The following is a 25,629-nucleotide window of genomic DNA, read 5'->3' on the forward strand; positions in this document are numbered from 1 at the left end:
TTATTTAGAAGACTTTCTTTCCACTTGGTACTCTGTGCTGCGCACACTCTCTCAGCACACACACATTTACCTTTTTTGTCTTCTGTCACTATTGAAGTACACATGGTAAAAACTTCATAGAAAATATTGAAGGCAATAATCTCACCTATGAGAAAAGGACATTTTCTTGTTAATATACAGTACCATTAACAAGATAGAAGCATTATTTTTCAAGATAACAAAACAACTGCCATCACTGTGTGATGGATGAGCCAAGCATGGTTAAGCAGGTGACCAGGTGGTGGTCTTTCCTGTGCTCTCACGAGCCTGTGCTCTCACCAGCCTCGGAATAAAACAAATCACCAAAGGAGAAGCTACTGGGCACGTGAGAAATCTGGGTAAGTGCGACTCAGGCTACAACAAGAGAGCCAAATTTTTTATCAGTAAGCTTCATTTTAATTTTCTTCGGGGGGGCTCAAATATAGTAATTTAATACATCTGGTTCTTGAAAAGGTAGAGTGTATTTTGCCCAGATTTCTGAGTGTGACTACTATTTCTAAGGTGAGAAAAGAGAAATGTGAACTATTAACAAAAGCATTAGTGCAGAGCTGCCAAGAACAGCTACTGTAGAACATTTTATTTTTTGAATATTTTTCCAAAAGTGTAAAATACCAGCTAGCATTTAACTCCAAAGTGCACAGGGGGCAGGGTGACGGCGACTCAGTGGCAGAATTTTCACCTGCCATGCCAGAGACCCAGGTTCGATTCCTGGTGCCTGCCTATGCAAAAAAAAAAAAAAAAAAAAAAAAAAAGTGCACTGGGCGCTTGATCTCTGTTCCATTTAATATTAAACTTAGCAAGTTCTTTTCACCCAAACCCAATGTTTATTTTATTTTGACTTGCTTTCTATTTTGGTGAAATTCCACTCTCATTTTCTTTTCCTTATGAATCAATTGTCAATCTTAATTTTTCTCTTGAGATATTTGTGTTTCTTATTGGTTTGCTAGAATTCTTCACATAATAAAGCAATTTGAGATCTGTTACTCATTTAGGTTGTCAGTATATTTTAGTATGCTGACAAGTTTTTCAAGTCATCTTTTTAAAGAAGCAAAGAGAAAAACAAAACCATGCTTGTTGATGAATACTATGATTTTCAGAAATTTTCAAATATCCTTCTTTCCTTGTAAAACCAAGGCTGCCTAAAATAACAATTTTAATATTGTGAGCCATTGATTGTAACCATGACAAGAATGTTTGTATGTCAAGAATGTTTATATGTTTGTTCACTGTTTATAACAAACATATTTAAAAAATAACAATTCTACTGATTTGCAGCTTAAAAATAAAACTTTTGAGGTGGTGGAAAAGTTTCTTTCATTAAATTAAAAATAAATGCCATATATCTGAAAACTGAAATTTTAAAAATAGCTTCCCTCAAATGTCAATTGCTAGGAATAATTTAATGAATGACTTTCAAGACTTCCTCACTAAAACCAGGAAACGCTGCTCAGAGAAATCAACGATTTAAAAAATAGAGAGATACATCATATTAATGGGTTGAAAAACCTAACATTATTAAGCTGTTAGTTCTCCCTTGAATTGAACTTCAGATTACAGTCCCATTCAAAACGTCAGCAGGCTCTTTGTCAAAGGTGACAAACTGATGCTAAAATTTAGATGGAAATGTAAAGGGTCTAGGACAGCCAAGATAATTTTGAAGAAAAACAAAATTGGGAAATTTACATTACCTAATTTTATGACTTTCAATAAAGCTTTGGTAATTGAGATGGTGTAGATACCGCAAAGACAACAGGTAAATAAAGCTTAGTAGAAAGTTCCAAAACAAAACTAATATATATGATCACCTGATTTATAAATGATATATACAGATGAAAGGATAGTCCTTCCAATAAATTGTGTTTGATCAATTGACTATTCCATATGGAAAAAAAAAATGGAATCTTGACCCCTAACTCATACCATATGCAAAAATTAATTCATTAAAGATCATAGGCCTAAATATAAAAAATAGAAAACATCTGGAAGAAACCATAGAAGAGCATTTTCATGATCTTAGGGTAGGAAAAGATTTCTTGCATGGACACAAAAAACACTAATCATGAAAGAGTATATTGAGAAATTGGATGTCATTAAATTAAGAATTTCTGCTCATCAAATGATACTAGTAATAGAAAAAACAAAAAACTCAAGCCATAGACTGGAAGAAGATATTTGCAATACATTATCTGACAAAGGACTTCTATCCAGAATACATAACTTCTTCAGATCAATGAAAAATGGGCAAAACACTTAAACACTTCAATAAGCACTTCACTCATACCCCCTCTCCAAAATAAGCTGTTCAACCTCATGGGTCAACAGGGAAAGGCAAATTAAAACTACAGTGGGCTCCCAAGACCCACTCAAAAAAATAGTTGAAATAAAAAGGACTGATATTATTAAGTGAGAGGTATCAAGCAGAGAAAACAGAAACTCTCATTCCATGCTGATCGCATAAGCGTTTGGCAGGATTTACAAGACTAAACATACATGTACTCTATATCCCCATTGTTTCCTTCCTAGGTATATATCCAAGAGAAATGAGGGTATCTGCCCATCAAAAGACAACAGTAACAAAGTCCTTAGCAGCTTTATTCATAATATGTAGAACCTGGAAACCACCTCAATATCTATCCAAAGGTGAACGGAAAAATTGTGGTATATTTATACAACAGCATCGTACCACGATATCATGTTAAGTATACCAGATACAAGAATGCATACTATATTGTTCTATTTATAAGAAGTTCAAGAAGAGGCAAAACTAATCTACAGTGAAAGCAACATAGTGGTTATCTGAGGATGAGAGAAGAATTGTCTGCAAAGGCACATGACAGAACATTTTGGGGTGCTGGAATTTCCCATATCCTGATCTAGATTATTTGCATATGTATGCATTTGTAAAACTCCATGCATTAGTATACTTAAGATCTGTGCTTCGATAGAAACATTTTTTATTTATTTTTATATTTTGCTTTGTTTGCTAATTTTTTCCATAGAAACATTTTTAAATGATTTATTAAATATCCTAAAAGCTGCAAAGGGGACTTTACCTAAAGGTACGTCGATAACAGCTGCAATCCCTTCTATTTCTTTTCCAAAAGGATCGGGAAGCTGGCCAAGTAGATCAGGCTGTAAAACAAATAAATTACCAATCATCCAACCTAGTTATGCTTTGAAATCTGGTGCTTTCACATATAATTTATTCCAGATATTGCTACCACAGTTGGTGAAGATAAGGGTGATTTCAAGTGTATTTATATCATGTATTTGTATAAGAGTCTACGTAATATTCAATATTGGGGACACATTTCTTTAATTTTAGGCTTTTGTTAAGCTCTTCTGTTCTCAGGTATTACGTAGAGATTGTTTTCTCTTGTCATTGTATTTTACCCTATTTACAGAAAGAGAGGAAATGGGAATAATTCCACATGGTCGTCTTAACAAAACTTAAAATACAATAATATCAGAACATCAATACTCCTCATCTCTCTGCTCTCTAGCCACTGACGTTACATTTTTTTATCTTTATTTTTTTATTAGGGAAACTGAAGGCTTATGGAAAAATCATGCGTAAAATACATCTTCATTACTATTTCTTACTATAGGGCCAGCAACACACCTGTAATATTTTATTTATTCATAATCCCTTTTGTCATGGTTAAAGGATGATCTTGGGCTAATAAGCATTCATCGCATTCTACTGGCAAATAATGGACACATTAGCAAATTTAATGGGGGATGTAGTGCTTTTTCTCTCAACTACAACTATTCATCAACAATGAGATAACAATTTAAACTTGATGCCTCTTGCTGAGACAACATGTTTAAAATTCACAAATCCCATTTTTCACCAACTTGGAATTTGTATGTAATTTGACCTAACTCAGCATATTGTTTTCCCTTTAGGAATTCAAAGCATTGCACGGTGGACTATCCTAGCCAATATAATACATAAAAATGACTTACTGGACACATTAAATCCCAGGCACTGTGCTTTGCATACAAGAGTTCACTTAACCTCACAACCAGCACATGAAATATGTATTATGAGTAAACATTATCTTTCTTGATGAGAAAATTGAGGTTTCTGAGGTTAAGAAATTTGCCAAGGACACCCAACTAGAATGTGACTGCTCCAGCTGTAAAACCCAGTTCAGTCTGGTTCCAAAGCCTGGACACCAAAACGCCTTGCAATGCTGCCCTTCCTACTGAGGTTCCGAGTAGAGGGGAAATAAGGGCATGTGCAGTATGTGAGGGGCTCTTCCTCTACTGTCCCTGACAGCATTTTTTAATTTTCTGTTTTGGAGAAGCTTGGTTAATAAGAACATGCTAGCCTTAATCAAAGGCGCCGAGATCCTAACAGGAGGGAGAGCAAGTCTGCTGGTCAACAGGTACAAGTGCCACAGGGAGGATGTCCCAGAAGGGCTTCAGGAGCCTGAAGCTTGAGTATTCTCAAGGGCAATGATTCTCAACCAGGGGCGATTTTGCAACCCCCACCCCAGGGGGCATTTGGCAATGTCTTCTTCGTTGTCACAATTCAGGGGATGCTACTGACATCTAGTGGATAGAGGCCAAGGATCCTATTCAACAACTTAGGAGGCATGGGGCAGTCCTCCAGGAAAAGGATCATCCGGCCCAAGAGGTGCATACTACCCAGGGTGGGAAAGCCTAACCTAGGACCTGGATGCCTCACCAATCTTCTGCATCCTAACAGCCATTCATACGGGGCTCTGAAGCAAAGAAAGAAAAAGCATAATGAGGATCCCTCAAGGGATTTTAAAGGCTAGAGCCCAGATGTTCCATTGGCTCCAATATATAAATGAGAAACTAAGAAATGTGACCAGGAGGAAAATGAAACGGTCTGGTGAATGCAGAGCCACAAACAACCTGCAACCTGAGTGCCAGGGATCACAAAATATATAGGGCATGAGTATGTCATTTGGTCATATCTAGAATATTCTCTAGGGGTCCAGAAATACTCAAGCAAAGTACTTAAGAAAAAAACAAGTTTTCAATAGTGAACTTGCAAACCCAAGCATCTATAAGGAGCAGGAAATGCCAGTGTCCCAGATGAAATACTGCATTTGCCCTTTGCTCTGTAAAAATACAGCTTCAATTTTTTTTAACTTTATTTATTGTATTGTATAACATTTATACAAAGCAAAGAAATAAAAAAGCAGTAGTTTTCAAAGTGTTCTTCAACAAGTGGTTACAGAACAGATCCCAGAGTTTGTCATGGGCTACCATATGATCCTCTCATATTTTTCTTTCTAACTGCTCCAGAATATAGGGGGCTGGAGGCCTTAAATAATTTTTAACATCACAATCGACTTTTTCTTCCTTCTTGTTTTGTGAACAATAACATATGTACAAAAAAGCTATAAATTTCAAAGCACCTCACCACAATTAGTTGTAGAACATATTTCAGACTTTGACATGGGTTATAATTTCAGGATTTTAGGTTTTTACTTCTAGCTGCTCTAACATACTGGAGACTAAAAGAGATATCAATTTAATGATTCAGCATTCATATTCATTTGTTAAGTCCTATCTTCTATGTATAATTCGACCATCACCTTTGATCTTTCCATACCTCTCTTTGGGGTTGTTTGGGCTGTGGCAGTTCTAAATTTTTGATATTGGAAGGGTCTGTCATTAATATGGGGTAGGGAGATGGAACTATCTGATATTCTGGAGAGGTTGGGCTAGGTTTCATGACTCATGTGGACCAGGGACCCATCTGGGGGTTGTAAATTTCTGGCAAGTTACTGTAGTGCCTGGGACCCTTGTGGAATCTTATAAATTGCCCTAGGTGTTCTTTTGGATTGGCTGGAATGGTCCTGGTTGGGGTTTGGCAGGTTATGATAGGTAGCAAGGTCTCCCTAAAGCTTGTGTAAGAGCAACCTCCAGAGTAGAGAGCATCGATATTAAAAAAACATCAGTAAGCCATCAGTTAAAAGATACACCATGTTACCTTGTGCCTGTTACTCTAATACTGCCAAGCCCCAGATTTTCAAGTCCCTCTTCTTTTTTGACAGTGGCCTAGAATAAATGCAAGCTTGTGCAAGAAGAAAACGTTGTCAAAGTAGGCCTTTAAATAAATACAAGGGCCTTTTCTGAACTCTGTGCATTTAAAATTTATTGTAGGAAATAGTAATTCTTACCAACTTTTGATCCACTAGCGCCATAAGTTTTCCACTTGGTACAAATGCATCTGAAAAATCCCTCAGGGTTTTCAATAAAATCTTTACCTGAAAAATAAATAAAATAGTAAGGTACACAAAGAAGTGCTGATATATTGCTATAATGAAAACAGATACTGAGCCTCTGCTCTACCCACATCTAGCTAAATTAGATAGGATGTGTTGCTTGAAAATATTTCAATGAATACATAAAGCACAATGCTGTTTAATTTTACCTTTAAAATGACACTTCACTCTTAATTGTTTAGAGGAAGATAACACAGAGGTAAAGAAACAAGGCAAAAGCTACTAAAAAGTAAGACACTATAAAGGAATGACAGTTTCCCTTTACTATCATTTATTGTTAGTGGCAGAAAAATATCAAAAGCACATGCTTAAAATACTTGTTGGTACTTTCATTTTTAAAATACAATTATACTCAGAAAATCCAAAAACAGAAGATTTAAAATCATAGCATACCGCTGGTGCCTTCTCAGTCATCAACGCATGCCATCTTTTGTAGGGTGGCAAATCAAGATTTATGGTATACCAAGGAACTGGACCTCTGTAGCTGTAACAAGATATGTATCATCTTGAAAGGTTGAAAGCATTTTTGTTTTTCCTTTTTTGAGGCGGCTAGAGAGTTTCAGCTAGATGGACATGTAAAAGACAGTTTTGTTTTTTTTTTAAGAAAAAGAATAATTTTCAAAATACACTTCAACTGGTCACAGAACAGATTTCAGAGTTTGTTATGGGTTACCATTCCACTATCTCAGAGTTTTCCTTCTAGCTGCTCTGAAACACTGGAGGCTAGAAGAAATATCAACATAGCGATTCAGCATTCATACTCATTTGTTAAATCCTCTCTTCTCTGTTACAATTCCTCCTTTCTCTCTATTCCTTCTCCCAGTCTACAAGGATCTTTGGGCAATGCCCATTCTGAGTTTTACAGAGAATGACAGAGAAGGTGTGTCAATACTAAAGGATAGGGGGATATAATTGCTAACTAATTAGCAATTAAATTAGTTGCTAATCTTGGAGAGGTTAGTCTATCTGGATTATAGGATTTTATCTAGCCTAGGAACATTCTGGAAATGATGGGTTCTAGGAAAGCAAACTTATTGCATTAAATCTCCGTAGAGTCTCAGTTCGAGCCCTAGGTGTCCTTAAGAGTTAACAGGAGTGACGCTGGTTGGAATTAAGCAAACATGGCAATTAGCACTATCTAACTGAAGCTTGCCTAAGAGCAGCCTCCAGAATAGCCTCTTGACTCTATTTGATCTCTCTTAGCCACCGATACTTTTTATTACACTTCTTTTACCCCTTTTGGTCTGGAAGGCATTGTTGACACATACCCGGGAGCCATCTAGTTTTCAGGGAAACTTTCACCCCTGAATGCAGTGCTTCTGCCCTATTTGCATGTACAAATCAGGAGCAGGTTCAGAGACCATGGAATAATATCATATATTATGGAAGTTAATGTGAATCGGTGACATGTGAGAGACTCAATCGTGGCTCAAGGGCTACAGCCTGCTGGGAAATGGCTGCCTTTCTCATTTTCTCTGAAATCTTGCAAAGATTGAGTCCAGGCTCTGACACTTTTCTAACTGGTCTCCCAGTTGCAGAATTTCCTCTTAGATAGCCTAACACTTCACTGAGTAATCTCCATCTAGTGCTGGCTTTAGGAAGGAAGGCCAATATTTTAAGACCCCAGAGGGGCTCCAGGCATTAGCTTCCCATTACTGGCTTTAAGAAACTTCACACGTCCCTCAGCCCTCCTAGTCTTCCCTACTGTGCTTCCTCTCTTCGTTCTTCTGTATTGATAGCCAAGCCCAGGCACCATTTTGTCATATCCCTTCCCTAACTCCCTACTCTTCAATTTACAACAGCAATGTCTACTAGGAGGAGCTAGGAATGCCTGCTCCCTTATCAATGGAGCAGGGCTTTATTTCCGATGGATAAATGCCACAACTATTTATCTGTAGCTACAGAAACATTATCTCCTGGCACTTGTTACTCAACGGAAATACCTTTTATGGGCGTGCTAGTCAGTGACTGATCAGCATAAAACTATGCCTAAAAACAGCCAGCACGTGCCCCTTAATTGCCTTGTCCAGAGAAGCAGACAGAACACTTTGACAGAACACGAAGGCAGTCGGGCTCTTAAATGAAAACGTATCCAAACTTATTTCTACAGCAGCGCCGGACTGTTTCCTAAAAATCATGAATTGTGGTATAGGTCTATTGTCATGAATAATGATTTGATTCTGTAAATAATGTTATTGACATGGTGCCCTCGTATATGTGCAAAGGTTTCAGGAAACTGTCCCCGCTCATGGTGGGATTTAGAAAGAAAAGGAAGGCACACTCAATTTTGGAAACGTGACATTTAAACAAAACCACAGTGAATTAATTTTGTTCTTAAAGTACTCTCAAGTTCCCATTTTCTTGGTAGCTGATACCTCCCTTAAATACTATGATACTTAAAATCTTTTAAAGCAAAACAAATCAATTCAGTTTCTGAATGACCATAAGTTCAAATGTAAAATTCTGCCCTGCAATTCAGTAACAATTATTAATTGCTTCCCCATTATGGCCAGATGCTACTGACACCCCCCCACCCCCACCCCCAGGGCAAGCATTTGGACTTCTGTGTCTCACAACAATGATAAATGTGTGACACACTAGTGCTTGCCTGTCGGTGACACGTCGTAGATATGTGCTCTACTTATGAACTCGAATCAGCTGCTCGCCCCTCAGAGCTTCCAATAAAACCCAAAATATGTCCCTAAATCTCCCCTATGCTACTGACTCTTTTCCAGTCCAGAACTCAAGTAGGCTTGGGAATTCCAGAGAGGAAATAAACTCATTACAGCAGAGGATTACAATTAAGTGGTAATGGGTGACTCCAGAAACCTCTCTACAATAGAACCTCCATTAGATAGAAGTCTTTGAGACAACAGGTTAATTTGATTAACACACTTATTTTAATAACTCAAGATTAGCCATAATCCCACATTTCACCTCTCCTTAAACACACTTCTAAAATATCTTAATATTTAACATCTGCTCCTCAATTTCCTATGGAAATATTCCTATGGAAAGTATTGGCTTTATGATGGTGAGGATTACATGACACATGAAAAAGTACTTTGCAGCACCAGCACTCAATCAATAGTAATGACCAGAGTACATTTTCCTATTTTACCATAAATAATAAACCTAAATGAAATTATTTTGGAGAATGAGCATTTGCTGTGCCCAGATCACCATAATCAACAGTAAGCACTGACTGAATCCAGGTGGCCCTGAAGGTGTGTGCACTTTTTCTAAGTGACACAACACATACATATACAAATAAGAGAGCAGGTGCTAAGCACCCTAGTGTACAGGAAAAAACAAATACATACTAATGGGGTTGGGATGGATACATGGATACTAGCTGTCAGGGCCTTCACCTCCAGGAATGATTTGACCAGTCAGGCTGGATGCACAGGTGTTTCTTTCTTCTCTCACTGTTAGCCATGCATGGCTCTAGGATCTATGTGTTTGACTGTAAAGGAGGACCTCACAGCTACAGGAGGACTGTCTTTTCATTCAAAGGTGTACGAATAGCACACTTCTCTCCAAGATCTCAAGATCCCTTTGCAATTCAGCAGAAAGAAAGATTACAGCAGACTGTGGATATCTGCGTAGGGGAGCAAGTCAGTGTGGTTGGAAGGAATCCAACAGAAATGCCAAGGCAAGGGGGGAAAACATTTATATGTATTGTGTATATGTATAAATAAGCCTGTGCATGTGTATATGTGCATGCAGGTAGGTGCAGCCCTTCACCACCACCAACCACCCCCCCACCCCCACAGCAATATGGAACCAGTTAAATGTCTAAGCAGGGAACTTGTTCAGGGCAATCAATTCAGCAGAGACATACAGGATATACATGAAAGGGAGCAGAAATAAGATCTTAAACATGGAAGGTACTCAGTAAATAGTCAACAAATTGGAGCAGTGAGACCACCCAAGAGATCCAATCATGAAACACTTAAGACACAGACCAAGATGGCGGTAATAGAAAGGAAGACATGGGGGAGCAACCATAAAGAGAGGGCTGCCATGTGCACTGGCTGTATGATAATGCCATTAAGTGCTTACCTCTAAATTACTTCCTCCCAAATAACTGCCTCTTTCTACATAAAGGTGACTAAACCAAAAGAATGTGGTTTATCAGTTTCACTTCATCTGGGACAGAGGCTAGTTGGAATACACAATGCGCAATTCACACAACGGCAATACAATATATGGAATTCAGAACACAGAAAACAAATATGTCAGCTTAAAGTTACTTATTACTTGTTAAAAGTCATCCTTCGCCTTCTCCTACCCCCAGCAGGCTGCTTTCAGCTACAGGAAAAAGCAAGGGGAAAAGATTACCATTCCCTACACCTTTTCCTTCTCTGTACTCGCTGAGCTTATGAGCTGTACCCTCTCTGGTCTTTCTCCCAGGCCATTTAACCACTTAGGATCTGCAAAGGCCAAATACCTACCCTAGAAGCATTAATGTTAAACACACTAAAACATGATATTGGCCCTTCCCCTATGTTTTCCAATCCTACTTCATCTTCAATAGCTTTGATTATCATACTGTGGCTTATTTCTCGAGCCTTCCACCTATGAGGCCCTGCGCATTTGTGGTCCAGTATAATCTGGTGATTTATGTCCAGGCACCACAGAGTAACAAAGGTCAACTCTATCCACTTGTCAAAATACGGGCTAGCATTTGTCAGGATTACAAAAATGCTTAGCGGCAGACAGAGGAGCTTGAAGGAGAATGGAAATTCTTTTTTTCCCCTATGATTTTGAGAGGTTAGAAACGGACATTTTACTGATGGGACATTTTCACATTTGTCCACGGACTTAGCCAAATGCATAATACATTAACCTGAGAAAAATATTTTGTCTCTGGATAGAAGACATGATTTAAGTTTGCATTCAATATCATTATCTTTATGAAAGTTTATTACATAGGAAAAAATCTCCACAGAAAATCACAGCGAGTTCTGATCATCTGATGTTCACTTACGTTGGTCCAGAAGGAGGATATGTGGATTTTCTGCAGTCTTCTGTCCACTATTTAAAAAAACAAAGAAAGTTAAAATTTCAGAAAATAACAAATGCTAGCTAATTGAAGAGATAATTTGTAAAAAGTTACAGCTTTAGATCATTTCAATACCTCATAAAATAAAAGTTTTTCCTTCCCCACAGACTTCTAAATCTCAAACCATCAACTCCATTTTCAGACTCAGTTCAATTTGTACACACCAGGTGTTAGCATTTGGATCTTGTATTGCAAAAATATCGAGTAAGGAGAGGTAAGAAGGTGGACGGAAAGCATTTAAGTCAGGCTGACATGGCATTAACAGTAAATTACTTTATAGCATATGATACTACTTGACAACTTTATTGCAACTCTATCCTGGGATTTGCATCCCAAACCAGATTTTCAAGGGCACACTGCCCAGGGCCTTTCATAATTTAGATATAATTAACCACTCAGCTGCATCTCTTGACACTTCCCCTAATATCTGTACCCATGCATGACCACCAACCATGTGCTCTCACCCTTCCTGGTCTATGCTGTGCTGCCCTCTCTGTCTGGAATGTCCTTTCCTTGCCTCACCGACTTTTAGCTATCTTCTAAGACCCAGTTCAAACACACATTCCTTGTGGAGTCTTCACCCACCACCTTCCAAATGAAAACAGTCATCCGCTCCTCTCCACTCCCATAGCATCTGTGCACATCTCCATTGCCATATTTGTGATATTACACTATAATTATGTTTGTCCCCTTCTTCACTTACAGACTGTGCAATCTGAGGTAAGGACCAGCCCCCAATATTGAGCCCGCTGCCCGAGACACTGAATGAATGAGATTGTTTTAGGGAGAGTTGTTGACACCTGTGGCGAAATGAAGTAGAATTTTGCATTCAACACGACATGATCAGAAAAGTTACATGGATTGTATGGTAAGTACGTTTATCTCCTCTCCTCTGGAGAGCCAGTACTGTAAATGAAAGATAATTTTTAAAAAGAACTACAGTGAGGTGAATGAACCTGGAGGACATTATGTGATGCAAAATAAGCCAGAAACAAAAGCACAAATATTGACGGTCTCTTTTAGAAAATACTTATAAGAAAACTAGGGCCGGGCGGGCCGCGGTGGCTCAGCGGGCAAAGTGCTTGCCTGCCATGCCGGAGGACCTCGGTTCGATTCCCGGCCCCAGCCCATGTAAAAAACAAACAAACAAACAAAATACAATAAAACAAGAAAATGTTTAAAGATGTTTCCCTTCCTTCCTTCCATCCTTCCTTCCTTCTCTCTGTCTTTCCTTCCCTTCCTCCCTCTCTCTTTAAAAAAAAAAAAAAAAAAAAAAAAAAAAAGAAAACTAGGGCCTAGATTGTAAGCTTTTATAGCAGTCACATGTAGTCCAGAGCTGTAATTGTCACTTCTAGATTTTGAGAGATGTGCTATATATGTTTAACCTGGTATTTCCCTGGAACTGCAGGAACTTCATGTGACACCTAAGACCCAGAGTAGAAGTTCTGCAGCTCTGAAGGTCAACCCTGCCACATACAACTGTTAAAGAAACTGAAAAAAAGGGATCAGGTTCAATTAGTGATAAGAATGAAGCTGGTCAGGTCAGGACTAAGGTAAATCAGAACACAGGGGTAAGGAAGACACTGGCTGTATTTTAGAACTTCACCTACTGTATGAGACTAAAGAAAGAGGTTTATTTTGTCCAAAACCTAAATTTTCTGCAGCACATAATCTAACTCAACCTGTCTGGATAGCTCATTTAAACAACCCAAACATATGGAGCCCAGAATGGGAACGAAGGCTTGTAATTCTGCATAGCTTAATGTAATACTGGGTTACATTTCACTATAGCAGATAATTAAAAAGTATTAGAAAACTCTCCTGAGGGATGGGAGAAGAAATATGGAACTATTAAGTTTTAGCACCAGGTTAACCCCCGATACTGTCTCAAACATGAGGGACTCCGAAGTCATTATGCCAAGCTTCTGATCCTGAGCTTGGTCTTGTGAAGCCTATTGATGTAGCAGAGAAGCTACGCTTACCTATAGTTCTGCCCAGGAGTTATTTTCAGAGGACCTCTTTCGTTGCTCAGATGTGGTTTCTCTCTCTCTAAGCCTAACTCTGCAGTAAAATCATTACCCATCCCCCTACATGGGATGTGACATCCAGGGATGAAAATCTCCCTGGCAACATGGGATATGAATCCCAGGGATGAGCTTGGCTCTGGCACCGTGGGATTGACAATGCCTTCCTGATCAAAAAGGGGAAAAGAAATGTAACAAAATGAGGTATCAGTGGCTGAGTGAGTTCAAATAGAGTTAAGAGGCTATTCTGGAGGCTACTCTTTTGCAAGCATCAGCTAGATATTGCTACTTACTATGGTTTGCCAACCCCCAACCAAAACCATTCCTGTCAACCCTAAAGAACACCTAGGGCTCTATCTGAGATTCTACAAAAGTTTTATGCACTCTGATTACTTTTCAGAAACCTACAACCTCCAGATGGGTTCACACAGATGGCCAGCCTCTCCAAGAATATCAACTAGTCTTTTCTTCCTATCCCCCATATTATCGACAGCCCTTTCCAACATGAAAAAGTTAGAATGGGAATAGCCCAAATACTCCTAAAGATTGGGAGATGGATCAAAGACGGAGGAGGTGTAACAGAGAAGATAGGATTTAACAAATGAGTATTACTGCTACATCATTATATTTATATTTCATTAAGTCTCCAGTGTCTTGGAGGAATAAGAAGGAAAAACCTAAAATTGTGGAACTGTAATCTATACCAAACTCTGAAGTCTGTTCTATAACTACTTGTTACAATGTACTTAGAAATTTATTGCTTTTTTTGTATATGTTAAATTTCACAATTAAAAAATGTTAAAAAAGAACTATAAGTCCACAAAAAGAGAAGAAGGTAGAATGGGGAAGGAAAACTACTGGAACTGTAGTATAAGCTCAGAAAATACATCTGCTGCAAAGTTATGCAGGAACGGAGAGCTCACATCTTGTTTTAACTTTTGTTAGCATGGGAAGTGTGCAGTTTGACATTACTTCTGATTCAAGCATTAAATGCTGTCAAAATGACTTTACTACAGTACAAAGTACTGTCCTACATTGTAATTTCTGGTTGAATTTATTAAGAAACACTTATCAACTTTTCAGCAAAAGCTAATTCCCAAAGCTATTCAATGTTCCATAATAGTAGTTGAAGGCAGTTCTTCTGAAATTTCACTTTCACCCCTGACCTTAAAAAAAACTCAGTAAAATTTTATCACTGCTCTCTAACTCCTACGTGGTAGGAAAAGTCAAGATATTCAGTATCTACTTCTTACAAACATTCATTGAAATGATAATGGTTAAGTCAATGAGAGCAAATGAAGTTCACGCCTGGCATTACTGGATCAATAACACAACTTCAACCCTTTCCACAGAGTATCTGCCAGTTTTTTTATTAATTAAAAAAAATTAATTTTTTTAATTAATAAAATTAATAATCAAAAGCTTTAAACACCTTGCATTTTCACAAGCTTTGTAAATGTGTCCAAGTCTTTTTCTCTTCCATATGCTTTTACCACTGTCATTGTTACACATCTTAGCAGATTCCACCTTAGGCTGTAAAGAATTCCTGTTAGCCCAAATTATTTGAAAACATCCTTGTCAGCAGATGTTTCATGCAGAGTATTCACAGTGGATAATCTTCCAGTCACTTCAAACTCAGAACTGACTCCTTGAAAAAATAACAACTGATCGCTATTGGTAACTTCAAGAGCCAAGGAAACCACTCAAAATCATTTGCCTTGGCTTTTAATTGCCAATGATGTTGCTTCCACAGTCCCGCGCAAATCTTCTCGCCTAAAGGCTAATAATCGGAAACAAATACATTCTTCTCTGTACACATTCCTTCCACTGTTGCAGTCAAACACAATTTAGTTAAGCCACCATTGATTGCTTTGCTTTGCTAGTAAATGAACTACTCGGAGACTTACTTTAGTTGCAGCCTCATTTTCCTTTTCTAAAAATTTGCAAATTCTACCATGATAAAATATTTTTATATTTTCTAATTTTTTCAGTTCCTTTTCTGTCAGTTGAGAATTCTGTGATGAGTTTTAGCCTGGTGATATTTAAATACATTATGTTCCTTTAGTACAGCTTCAGAGTCATTGCAAATAAACACAATGCTATGCCACCCTTTAAAAAATTTTTTTTTTTTACTTTTATTTTTTTAAATACAAAAAAAACACCAAATAAACACGAACATTCCTATTTTGATCATTCCATTCTACATATATAATCAGTAATTCACATTTTTGTCACATAGTTGCATAGTCATCATCATGATCATTTCTTAGTACATTTGCATCAATTCAGAAAAAGAAATAAAAAGACAACAGAAAAATAAAAGAAAACAGAGAAAAACAAAAAATATGCATACTATACCCCTTACGCCTCCCTTTCATTGATCACTAGCATTTCAAAGTAAATTTATTTTAACATTTGTTCCCCCTATTATTTATTTTTATTCCATATGTTCTACTCGTCTATTACAAGGTAGATAAAAGGACAGGCACAAGGTTTTCACAATCACACAGTCACATTGTGAAAGCTATATCATTATACAATCATCTTCAAGAAATATGTATGCCATCTTTTTTGATAACAGAATAATGCATACTCCACTTTGCCTCAAAAGTACAGGATTTTTAGTCCATGTTTGTCCTTCTATTTTGAAACAATAGGTATGCGCCAATCATTTTTGGATGTTGTACAGTGATACATGTGGTCCTGAAAACACTGTTGAGTTATAATTGCATAATTGCCATTTATCATGTACCAAGCACCCGGGGGAAGTTATTAGAGCATCACATACGGGCTCTGTTGTAATAATTCAGCTTTGCTCTTATAATGCAAAAGCATCCACAGACAATATGTAAACAAATGAGCATGGTTGCAGTCTGATAAAATTTTACTTATGGACACTGAAATGTGAATTTCATAAAATTTTCATGTGTCACTAAATACTATTACACTCTTAATATTTCCCCCTACCTTTTAAAAATGCAAAAACCATTCTTTAGCCTACAGGCCTTAAAAAAACAGGCAGCAGGCCTGATCTGGGGGTCTGGCCATAGTTAGCCAACCCCTGCTCTAGGATATCAACACGCATATAAGGCGCTCTTGTTTGTGCTAGACTATTCATTTGTTCAGTTTCTTTAGAGGAAACAAAACCCATTGAGGTGGCATGTGTATGGGGTGGGGGTGAAGGAACGTGTGTGTACGCGTGCATTTAGTTTTAGCCTAGCAATAAAATGCCTGATTATATGCAGTTCTATAAGCAGAGGTGGGTTGGGGGTTAATTCCTGCTTATTGACCCCTCAACTTACCCCTTCTTTCATTCTCACTTATTATCCAGAATGATTTCTATTTTGCCTAGCAAGAACTTAGTGGCTTCAAACAACCCACATGTATTATTTCAATAGTGTGGGAGGTCTGAAGTCTAAAACTGGTCTGCAGGGCTGAGTTCCTTCTGGAAGCTCTCGGGGGAATCTGTTTCCTTGACTTTTCCCACTTATAAGGGCCCCTCTAATTCCTTGACTCTTGGTCCCTTCCCTTCATCCTCAAAGCCAGAAGACTCGCTCTTATAAGGACCCATGTCGTTACACTGGTCCCATCTGTATCATCTGAAATAATTTCTACACTGCAAAATCTCTTTTGCATAAAAGGTAACATAGTCACAGTTCCTGGGATAAGGTCATGGACATCTTTGGGGATAGTTATTCAGCCTAGCATACAATTTATGTGAATAGACATTTTCAAAGATGAAATATGTAAAATTTAATTAAAGATCAGGAATAACAGAAACGTTGCAATCAATTTTGATGATGTAGGACACCAACTCTGACTCCCAATTAAGCTAAATGTGATCCTTCTCAAAAGAATTAAGTTATTTTAATTATTAGACCTGCATTACAAAAGTTGTACTGACTTATTCTTATAGTTTGAATTTCATAAATAAAAATTTTGTGGAAATACATCTTCTCTCTTGTTATGTAAATATCTACATAATATTTTTGGATGCTGCTTCTTGTCTACAAAACTGAAAGTATTTACTATCAGCTCCATTACAGAAAAAGTTAACTGACCTCTGCCTGAGAGTAAAGGCCTCCTAGTACCATTCAGAGGAGACCTGGGGTAAAACACCTCATTCTTCACTCACTTACCCTAAAACAAAGCATGTACGTCATGAAACCATGGAGCTCCAAAGTCAAACCTTCTATTCCCTCCATCTTAAAAAAGAAAGAACAACCAAAGCTCAAATATTTGAAAAAAGCCTACAACATGGAAGACAAAAAACAAAGAAAACAAATTGAAAATCTGACTCCAAAACTTTGGATAATTTAAGGAACAGAAGAAAACCCAAAATAATGAAAAACAAAAACAAGATACAACTCCTTTGCACAACAGAGATTCAATACACTCATATCTATAAAACAAGAACAGGATGCTATGAAAAAAGTTCAGTATATAAAACATATAGTATATGTTTCAGCTATAAAAACATGACAGCTGAAATTAAAAGGATAGGGACATAAAGTTGAGGAAACTATAAGGGCTTAGAGAATCAATCAATGAAGTCCATTATTTTAATAGCAGTTCCAGAAATAGAAAGCAGGGAAAATAGGGGGGAAGAAATTATGAAAGAAATAAAAGAAAATTTATTTGAGCTGAAAAAGGTAAGCATCTCAATAAAGAAAAGCCTACTAATTACTCAAAACAATGACTGAAAATATGGCCTTCACTTGGACACATAACTGTTATTTCAGAACATAAATGATGAAGAAATAAACAATGGCACAGGTGGGGGTTGTTTCTACAAAAGAATAAGAATCACATTCTCATCAGACATCTCAATCGCTAGATGGTTGCTAGGAGACAGAGTAAAACCATCAAAACCAGGAAATTAATTTAAAACTAGAATTTCCAGGTGAAGATGTCAACCAATTGTGGGAACTGAATTAAGTCATTTAACAAAGTCATTGCAAGAATTCAGTAAATTTATGTCATTCTTCTTTAAGAAGCTACTTCAAGATATATGACAGCAAAATAAAGGAGTAAAGCAAGAAAAAGATGGGCTATCATTCAGAAAACAATGGATTCAACTTACAGAGTGTAAAGGGAACACTTAGGATGACAGATACACAATAAATCTAGAAAACAGCAGCCTAGAAAAGCCCACAAAAGACACCTTAGAATAGATCCTCCAGTTTCAGGTCTAGAAGAACTTAAGCATATGAATTTAAAGGCAAAGAATGTCAGAAGAAAATAAAAATAATCCAAAAGTATAACGAAAAAGTATGTATTAGAAAATGATAGTCCAAGAAGAAAATAGTCCTGAATAGAAAACAAATTCAGTAGGTTTTAAGAGGAAAAGATAAAAGAAATATTGAGAAATATTGAGTCAGAAACTGGAAAATATACAGTACACAGTGATGAAGGCATGGGTTTCTCCGTTAGTAAGAAAAGGAGTTACAAAATCCAGGAGAAAAACGTGGACAAGAAGGCATGGAATAAATATGAAACCAATTAAAACACTGCATGATTTTGAATAATTGGTAAAGAAAATATCTGAAAATTCTTTAACTGCTATAAGGGTTTTGGTTTTAGAATTACAGAAAAAGAAATGTAATCATAGCATACTAAGTAACGACTAATATTTGCAAATCATGCTATTTTAAATACTGCTTACTGTTTTCATTTCTTAAATGAAATGAATAGACAAAACACGAAAGAATAAATTACAGTTGCAATTATGTTGTCAATTTGACTTAAGCAAGAGTAAAAGTGTATGGAAACAAAGAAGGAAAGTGAAGAAAGAAAGGTAGAGAGGACAGAACTGTCAGCTCTCATCACGTCTCTTCAACACTGTACTAGAGGCCATCAGGCAAGAAAATAAAATAAAAGGTACCTAGAATGGAAAGGAAAAAGTAAAACCATGTTTATTTGTAGAAGATATGAATGAGTACATAGAAAATCCTAATAAATCCAGAAAAAAAAAACCCACATTAGAATTAATAAACAAGTAAGCAAGGATGCAGGAAACAGATCAATATATAAAAATCAACTGCATTTCTAGACAGTAGCAATGAATAAAATAAAAATGAAAATAAGAAAACAATTCCATTCACAACAGAATTCTAAAGAATAAAATACTTAGAAGTAAATGTAACTAGAGGAGTGTGAAACTTACACTGAGAACTACAAAACAATGTTGAAACAAATTAAAGATGTAAACAAATGGAAAGACAGTCTATGTTCATGGACTGTAGTTTGAAATGCTAGTGATCAATGAAAGCGAGGGGTAAGGGGTATAATCTTTTTTTTATTTCTCTGTTATCGTTTTATTTTTTTCTGTTGTCTTTTTATTTCTTTTTCTGAACTGATGCAAATGTTCTAAGAAATGATGAATATGCAACTATGGGACGATATTGAGAATTACTGATTATATATATAGAACGGAATGTTAATGTTTTTGTTTGTTCTTAATTTTTTTAATTAATAAATAAATTTAAAAATTTAAAAATTAAAAGCAATGATATAACTCATCCAGCTCCTTACATGTGATTTGAGTCTTAGAGTATTAGTGAGAACAGCAATGAAAGTTCAGAAACCTCTCGTGTGCTTGCCATTTGCATACTTAACAAAGGCAATAAAAAATAATTTAAAGAAATTATAGAGATACCTATCAGAAAAGAAGCAGAAATGCAGCAAGAAATTTCCAATTCAATTCTTTAATTCTTCAACAACTTATTTCTAAATCAAATTTGTTTCCTAATTCTTCATGTACAATTTAGCAGACACCCAGCTACTGAATAAGGAAAGGCATGACTCTTATTCACAAAAATTCAGAGGCGCATGCAAATTTTTTCATGTCTTTTTTTTTAATCTTACTATTTTTATTCATCAAAAAAACTTATCTGTAGAGTACCCTTTATATTTGCAAATAGCGTTAAAACTGCTTTGCTTAATGAGAAGGTACATGTTGGTTGGGAATACATGTGACAACCATTTCATTCTTGGAAATACTTGGGCCATCTTTGGGGCTCTCCTACAACCTAGAGGCTCTGGTAGTAGGAGGTGGGTGAGGGCAGGCTGGGGGATGGCTAGGACTTGAAACCACTGATTTAGGCCTCCTCTCAATCTTATAGAGAAAACTGCTATTCAGAGAAGGGGTGTCTTGCAGTGACACAGGCAGGCAGTTGGGGGCCAATGGAGACCCTGTGTCTAGAGCTCTCTATCGCTGCACCCCAGTTCCTTTTGGGTGAAGGCTAAGTCCTGGTATTTTGATGTGCTGGCATTTTCTCCTCCTTCAGGCTGCAAACTCAAATTCCTTCAGGAGTCAGGCAGGTAAGGGAGCATCCGGTGTGAGGCCACCGACATTGATGGGGCCTGTGGAGAACTAGCTTGCCAGCCTCACAAGACACTTCTGTCACGCTTCCCAGCCTGAGACTACAAGTTTGTCTTTTTTTCTTCTTCTTGGTTTAGCATAGTTGTGTATCAATCATCATGATCATTTTTAGAATTAAAAAAAAAAGAAAAAACTCATACATCCCATAGCCCTGACCCCTCCCTCTCACTGACCACAATTTTATAGTATTTCAATCTACCCATTTTTTTTATCCCTTATCCCCTCCTATTATTTATTTATTCATTTTTCCCTTTTTATTTTTACTCATCTGTCCATATTCTGTATAAAAGGAGCATCAGACACCAGGTTTTCACAATCACACAGTCACTCTGTAAAAGTTCTATCGTTATACAACTGTCTTCAAGAATCAAGGCTACTGGAACACAGCTCGAAAGTTCCAGCACTTCCTTCCAGCCACTCCAATACACCATAAACTAAAAAGGGGTATCTGTATAATGCATAAGAATAAACTTCAGGATAACCTCTCAACTCTGTTTGATACCTCTCAGCCACTGAGACTTTATTTTGTCACATTTCTCTCTTCCCCCTTTTGGTCAAGAAGGGTTTCTCAGTCTCATGCTGCCAGGTCCCAGCTAATCCCAGGAGTCCTGCCCCGTGCTGCCAGGGAGAGTAACACCCCTGGGTCATATGTCTTCTTGACTTTGATGGGATGATTCCCTATGAAAGCACTGTTAATTAGGTAAAACGAACGTGAATAAACCCTCCATAAAGCAGGGACCTTGTTCAGTGACATGGTCCCAGCATCTGGAATAGAATGTGACACCTGCGAGGCATGCAATATTTGTTAATAACTGAACAGATTAAACCTGCGGATTCCTTTGGAGTACTTGGGAACAGTAGATACATTACAATAAAATTGGCTGGGACAGATGGGCGTTTACGCAATTTGGGGAAACTTTATGAAAATCATTGCTAACGCTGGTTTAGTAGGAAATGCCAACAGCACTATTAGTCACAGGAGAAGCTGGTACATAAAGATAAGTTTGATTCAGCAGTTAATTCTTGAGTCACTATGTTTTATTTTCACGCATCTTATTAATCTGATTTATACTTGAGAACAGTCCTCTTTCTCACTCCAGTTCCTTTCCCTCTGCACCCTCCTCAACTTGCTGCAATCTGTTTTCTGTTCTCAAGACTGTTCTGGCCAATGACCTCCAATTGCCAAACACAATGGACACTTGAATCGCATTCAACACAGGTATCCTGTCTCACGCTTCCCTGAGCTTCCATAACAACTTACTCTCCGATTTGCCTCTGCTCTGGCTACTGCCTGAACTTTGTCAACTCTTCTCGACCTAAGGCATAAATGTGCAAGTTCTTTAGACTTTCTTAGGCCTCTCATCTTCTCATTCCATACCCTCATGCCTACAGCTCCCAATATCACCCTTCTGAGCTCCAGTTCCGCTAGCCTGCTGGATATCTTCCTTCCACCTGAAATTCAACAGAACCAAAATGAAAATGATCCTCTCTGTTCAGCCCCCCCAATTTTTTCCTCATTGTGTTCCCGGATGCCACCATCACCCAGCTGAGCAAATAAATGTGCTAACCCCTCACTTGCCTGCTCCTATTTAATTCACTTGAGCTGTACTCATTCTACCTCCTCCTAAGGATCTCTAGAACCATCCACTTCTTGCCCACTCCCCCACTCTGCTGACATCACCCTCTCACCTGGACTAGTCTTCTCAAATCCACCCTTGCTCTCCCTCCCATCCAAACTAATATTTTATTTTTATTTTTTATTTTCATTGAGATATTGTCACACACCATACAATCTATTCAGGGTATACAACCAGTGGTTCCCAGTATCATTTCATAGTTATGCATTCATCACCACAATCATTTTTAGAACATTTGCATTACTCCAGAAAACAAAATTAAAAGAAAAATAATACCCCAATACATACCATACTCCTTACCCCTCCCTTTTATTGAACACTAGTATTGCAATCTACCGAATTTAAGACTTAAAATAGAGATAGGTTAACTAAGACATGCAGTATTGATAAATATATATATATAAAATCAGTGGAACAAACAAAACATCCAGAAGTAGATTCTATAAACACGGGCAAGCGACTTTTCTTTTTTTGCAGCATCAAACCAATCTTTTTGAAGTAAAAATTTTATCTTGTCATATCTTGTTTAAAACCATCCAATGGCTTCCATTGTTCTTAGAATAAGTTCCAAAATTCCTAACAGGGTGTACAGAGCCTTGGATGAGGTGGTCTGTCCTCCTTTCCCGCTTAGGCCTTTTCTTATGCCATTCTCATAACCACTACCACTTCCCAAGCCTTTTGATGGATGCAATAATGACGAATGACTCAAGAAGAGCTTGAAATTTCCTACATTGTGAAACGCCTCAAATGAAACGAATCAAATGACTTCTGTTTGTAATTTAAAGCCGATCCTCATTATTCGTATTTGTCACAGTACTTTTGAAATATCTTTTGTTACTATGAAGCTACAAACAGCTTATATCAAGACCAAACTGAAAAACTGCTTTTTCTCATCAGAGAATGAGGTCAGAGAATGAAGTTCTAGTCCTCTCAGCCAGTGGGTTCCAAGATGTTTCAGACCAATAAAAAAACTAACTGGGGCTCAGCACAGAGGGTCTAGATTTTTCCTCTGCGAAAGAGAGATTAAAGTAAATGAATAAAATCCCGCATGCATATCATCGACCTTTGCTATTATTTTCTAACAGAAAGAACATTTTAAAAACAATACTAAAACCTGGAAGTCCATAAAGTGAGAGTAAAGTCTAACATTCTAAATTTGTAATTTTGGTTTTATACCCTTTTTTTCTTATTTTATTGAAGGCCTATGGAAACAGCTACCCAAACTGATGCCAGTAATCGGACCAGACGTTGACAACCACTGTTCTAGATGAGAATATTATTAAATTCACTAAGTGACTGTTGATTTTATTTCTGACGAGAGCTTTTAAAATGTTTTTGCTTGGAAAAAAAATGAGTTTCGAGAAAGGAAAAAAGAAAAAAAGGGCAGCCTCTGGCATCTGGAACTGATGTGATGTTACAAGCTGGTCTGAGGTTCACAACTGGGACATTTTTGTTCTGTTGGACACAAATAATGTCACAAGGGTGTTCGGATTCCATGATAAATTGAGACAAAACAAGGCCACTTCATGATTTCTGCCTCAGCACAGACAAAAGCAAGAGTACTGGATAACACACAAAATATCAAACACTCCTTCTCTTTCTAAATGAATGCTGCTGTTTCTTTACCCAATCATGAAATTGCCCCACTTTCTAAGAGAATTCAATCTAGAACAACCCCCTGATTCCTTAGACCCTCCCCCAAACACCCAACCAAAGCCCAAACTTCGTAGTAGTTTCTTTCTAACATCTTCTCACCATAAGGGCCATTCTCACAGACTGAATGAGTAAAGGTATGCAATATTCAACAAGTGTGTTCCCAGTGGGCTCAGGCTGGAGGGCACTGGCATTATCAAAGTATTAGCTCTTCAAATATGTCTCATGATACTAACAACTAAAAGCAAGTTATTTCCTTACCCATAGAGGGAAATAATTTTATTTTTCCATATAACCTTCTAACCCTTGTCCACACGTGTATTTCTTTGTATTACCCTCTTATTTTTCTATCATTGAAATCACCATATACACAATTCCGTATTCTGCTCTTTTTTCTTAACCATTATATCAGTTTTAAATGGCTGAGTAGTACTCTGCCACGGATTTACCCTTACAGCATCTTTTCTAAAAGGGATAAAAGATCAAAGATCTAAAAAGAAGAATGCAAGTCCTCCCACCCCATCAATATCCAACCTAGGCTATCAAGTCAGATGACTCAAAGCTCCCAGGTATCTGATCCTTTGGCAAAGAAAAATGCCATCTTGCTGCTTTTAAAGAAAAGAAATCTGAAAGAGTAACAGACTGGGTGTCCAGTGATTCGGGTGTAGGCTGGTTTTAAGTAACCAACAGCGTGACCTCTGGCTAGAGAATTTATCTCCATAGTCTACACTTCCTCCTCTGTAAAATGAAAAGGTCTGGCTGGTCCCTTACTTCTCTTGCACTTCTCAAATCTGTGGTCTTGTGACCTTCCAAGTGGGAAATACCACGGGACAGGAGCGCGCATGACTCGAGGGTAAAGTCTACAGAGGGCAAAACGCGCTTAGCTCTGCGCTGCGCTCCCAGTGCCCGGGCTTGGGCGACCCGGCAGCTCCCAGGGCCCTGGGGCGAGCGGGCAGGATCTGAGCTGGGACTTTCAGGGGAAAGCACCTCGGCACCCGGCAGAGACTGTCAAAGTCATCCTGCGGTCCGTCGGGTTCTGTACTCGAGCTCGCTGAACTTTTTCTCCACGCAGTTCAGGATGCGAGAGCCTGGAACTGGTAGTACAGCTATACTTACTCAAATCTGAGCGTGCAAAGCACACCCAGCCTTTTCCTTAAAGGTTCTGTTCCTTTACCGCCTGTGCTGACCCGGGGTGAGTGAGGTTCAAATGCACCCACATCCTAGAGCCCGAAACCACAAACCCCGTAGAGGAGCTGCTCCCTCCGCCCACCGCCCCTGCACCTGCGCCCGGCCCGCGCCTGCACCTGCGCGCCCCTCTCCGTGCCCTCCGCTCGAGCTCACCCACCGGCGGCACTTGCTGCGCCACGGCGTGGGTAGCAGCGGCGGCCAGGAAGACAAAGGTGAGGCGACTCGGGCCCAGCATCTCTGCAGCCGCCACTGCCTGTGACCGGCATTGGCAGAGGCCGGAGCGGCACTCCCGGGGCCGGGAGCAGACCGCGCCACCGCGTGACCCGCGACCCGGGACTGCACCACGCCTGAGCGCAGGGGAGGA

The 25,629-nt window shown here is 38.2% G+C and overlaps 1 protein-coding gene across 1 annotated transcript in view; it reads right to left on the minus strand.

Annotated features, from left to right (window-relative positions):
- ASAH1 (N-acylsphingosine amidohydrolase 1) overlaps positions 1-25,616 on the minus strand; it is a 32,311-nt gene extending 6,695 nt beyond the window's left edge. The window contains exons 1-6 of the mRNA XM_077144345.1: positions 25,423-25,616; positions 11,305-11,351; positions 6,705-6,795; positions 6,207-6,293; positions 3,093-3,171; positions 71-145 (exon numbers count right to left, since the gene is read on the minus strand). Of these exons, the coding sequence (XP_077000460.1) occupies positions 71-145; positions 3,093-3,171; positions 6,207-6,293; positions 6,705-6,795; positions 11,305-11,351; positions 25,423-25,500 (457 nt within the window). The 5' untranslated portion in view covers positions 25,501-25,616. The remainder of the gene's footprint in view (positions 1-70; positions 146-3,092; positions 3,172-6,206; positions 6,294-6,704; positions 6,796-11,304; positions 11,352-25,422) is intronic.
- Between the last annotated feature and the right edge of the window lie 13 nt (positions 25,617-25,629).

The sequence above is a fragment of the Tamandua tetradactyla genome, chromosome 26, assembly GCF_023851605.1.
Source record: "Tamandua tetradactyla isolate mTamTet1 chromosome 26, mTamTet1.pri, whole genome shotgun sequence".
NCBI classification, from domain to species: domain Eukaryota; kingdom Metazoa; phylum Chordata; class Mammalia; order Pilosa; family Myrmecophagidae; genus Tamandua; species Tamandua tetradactyla.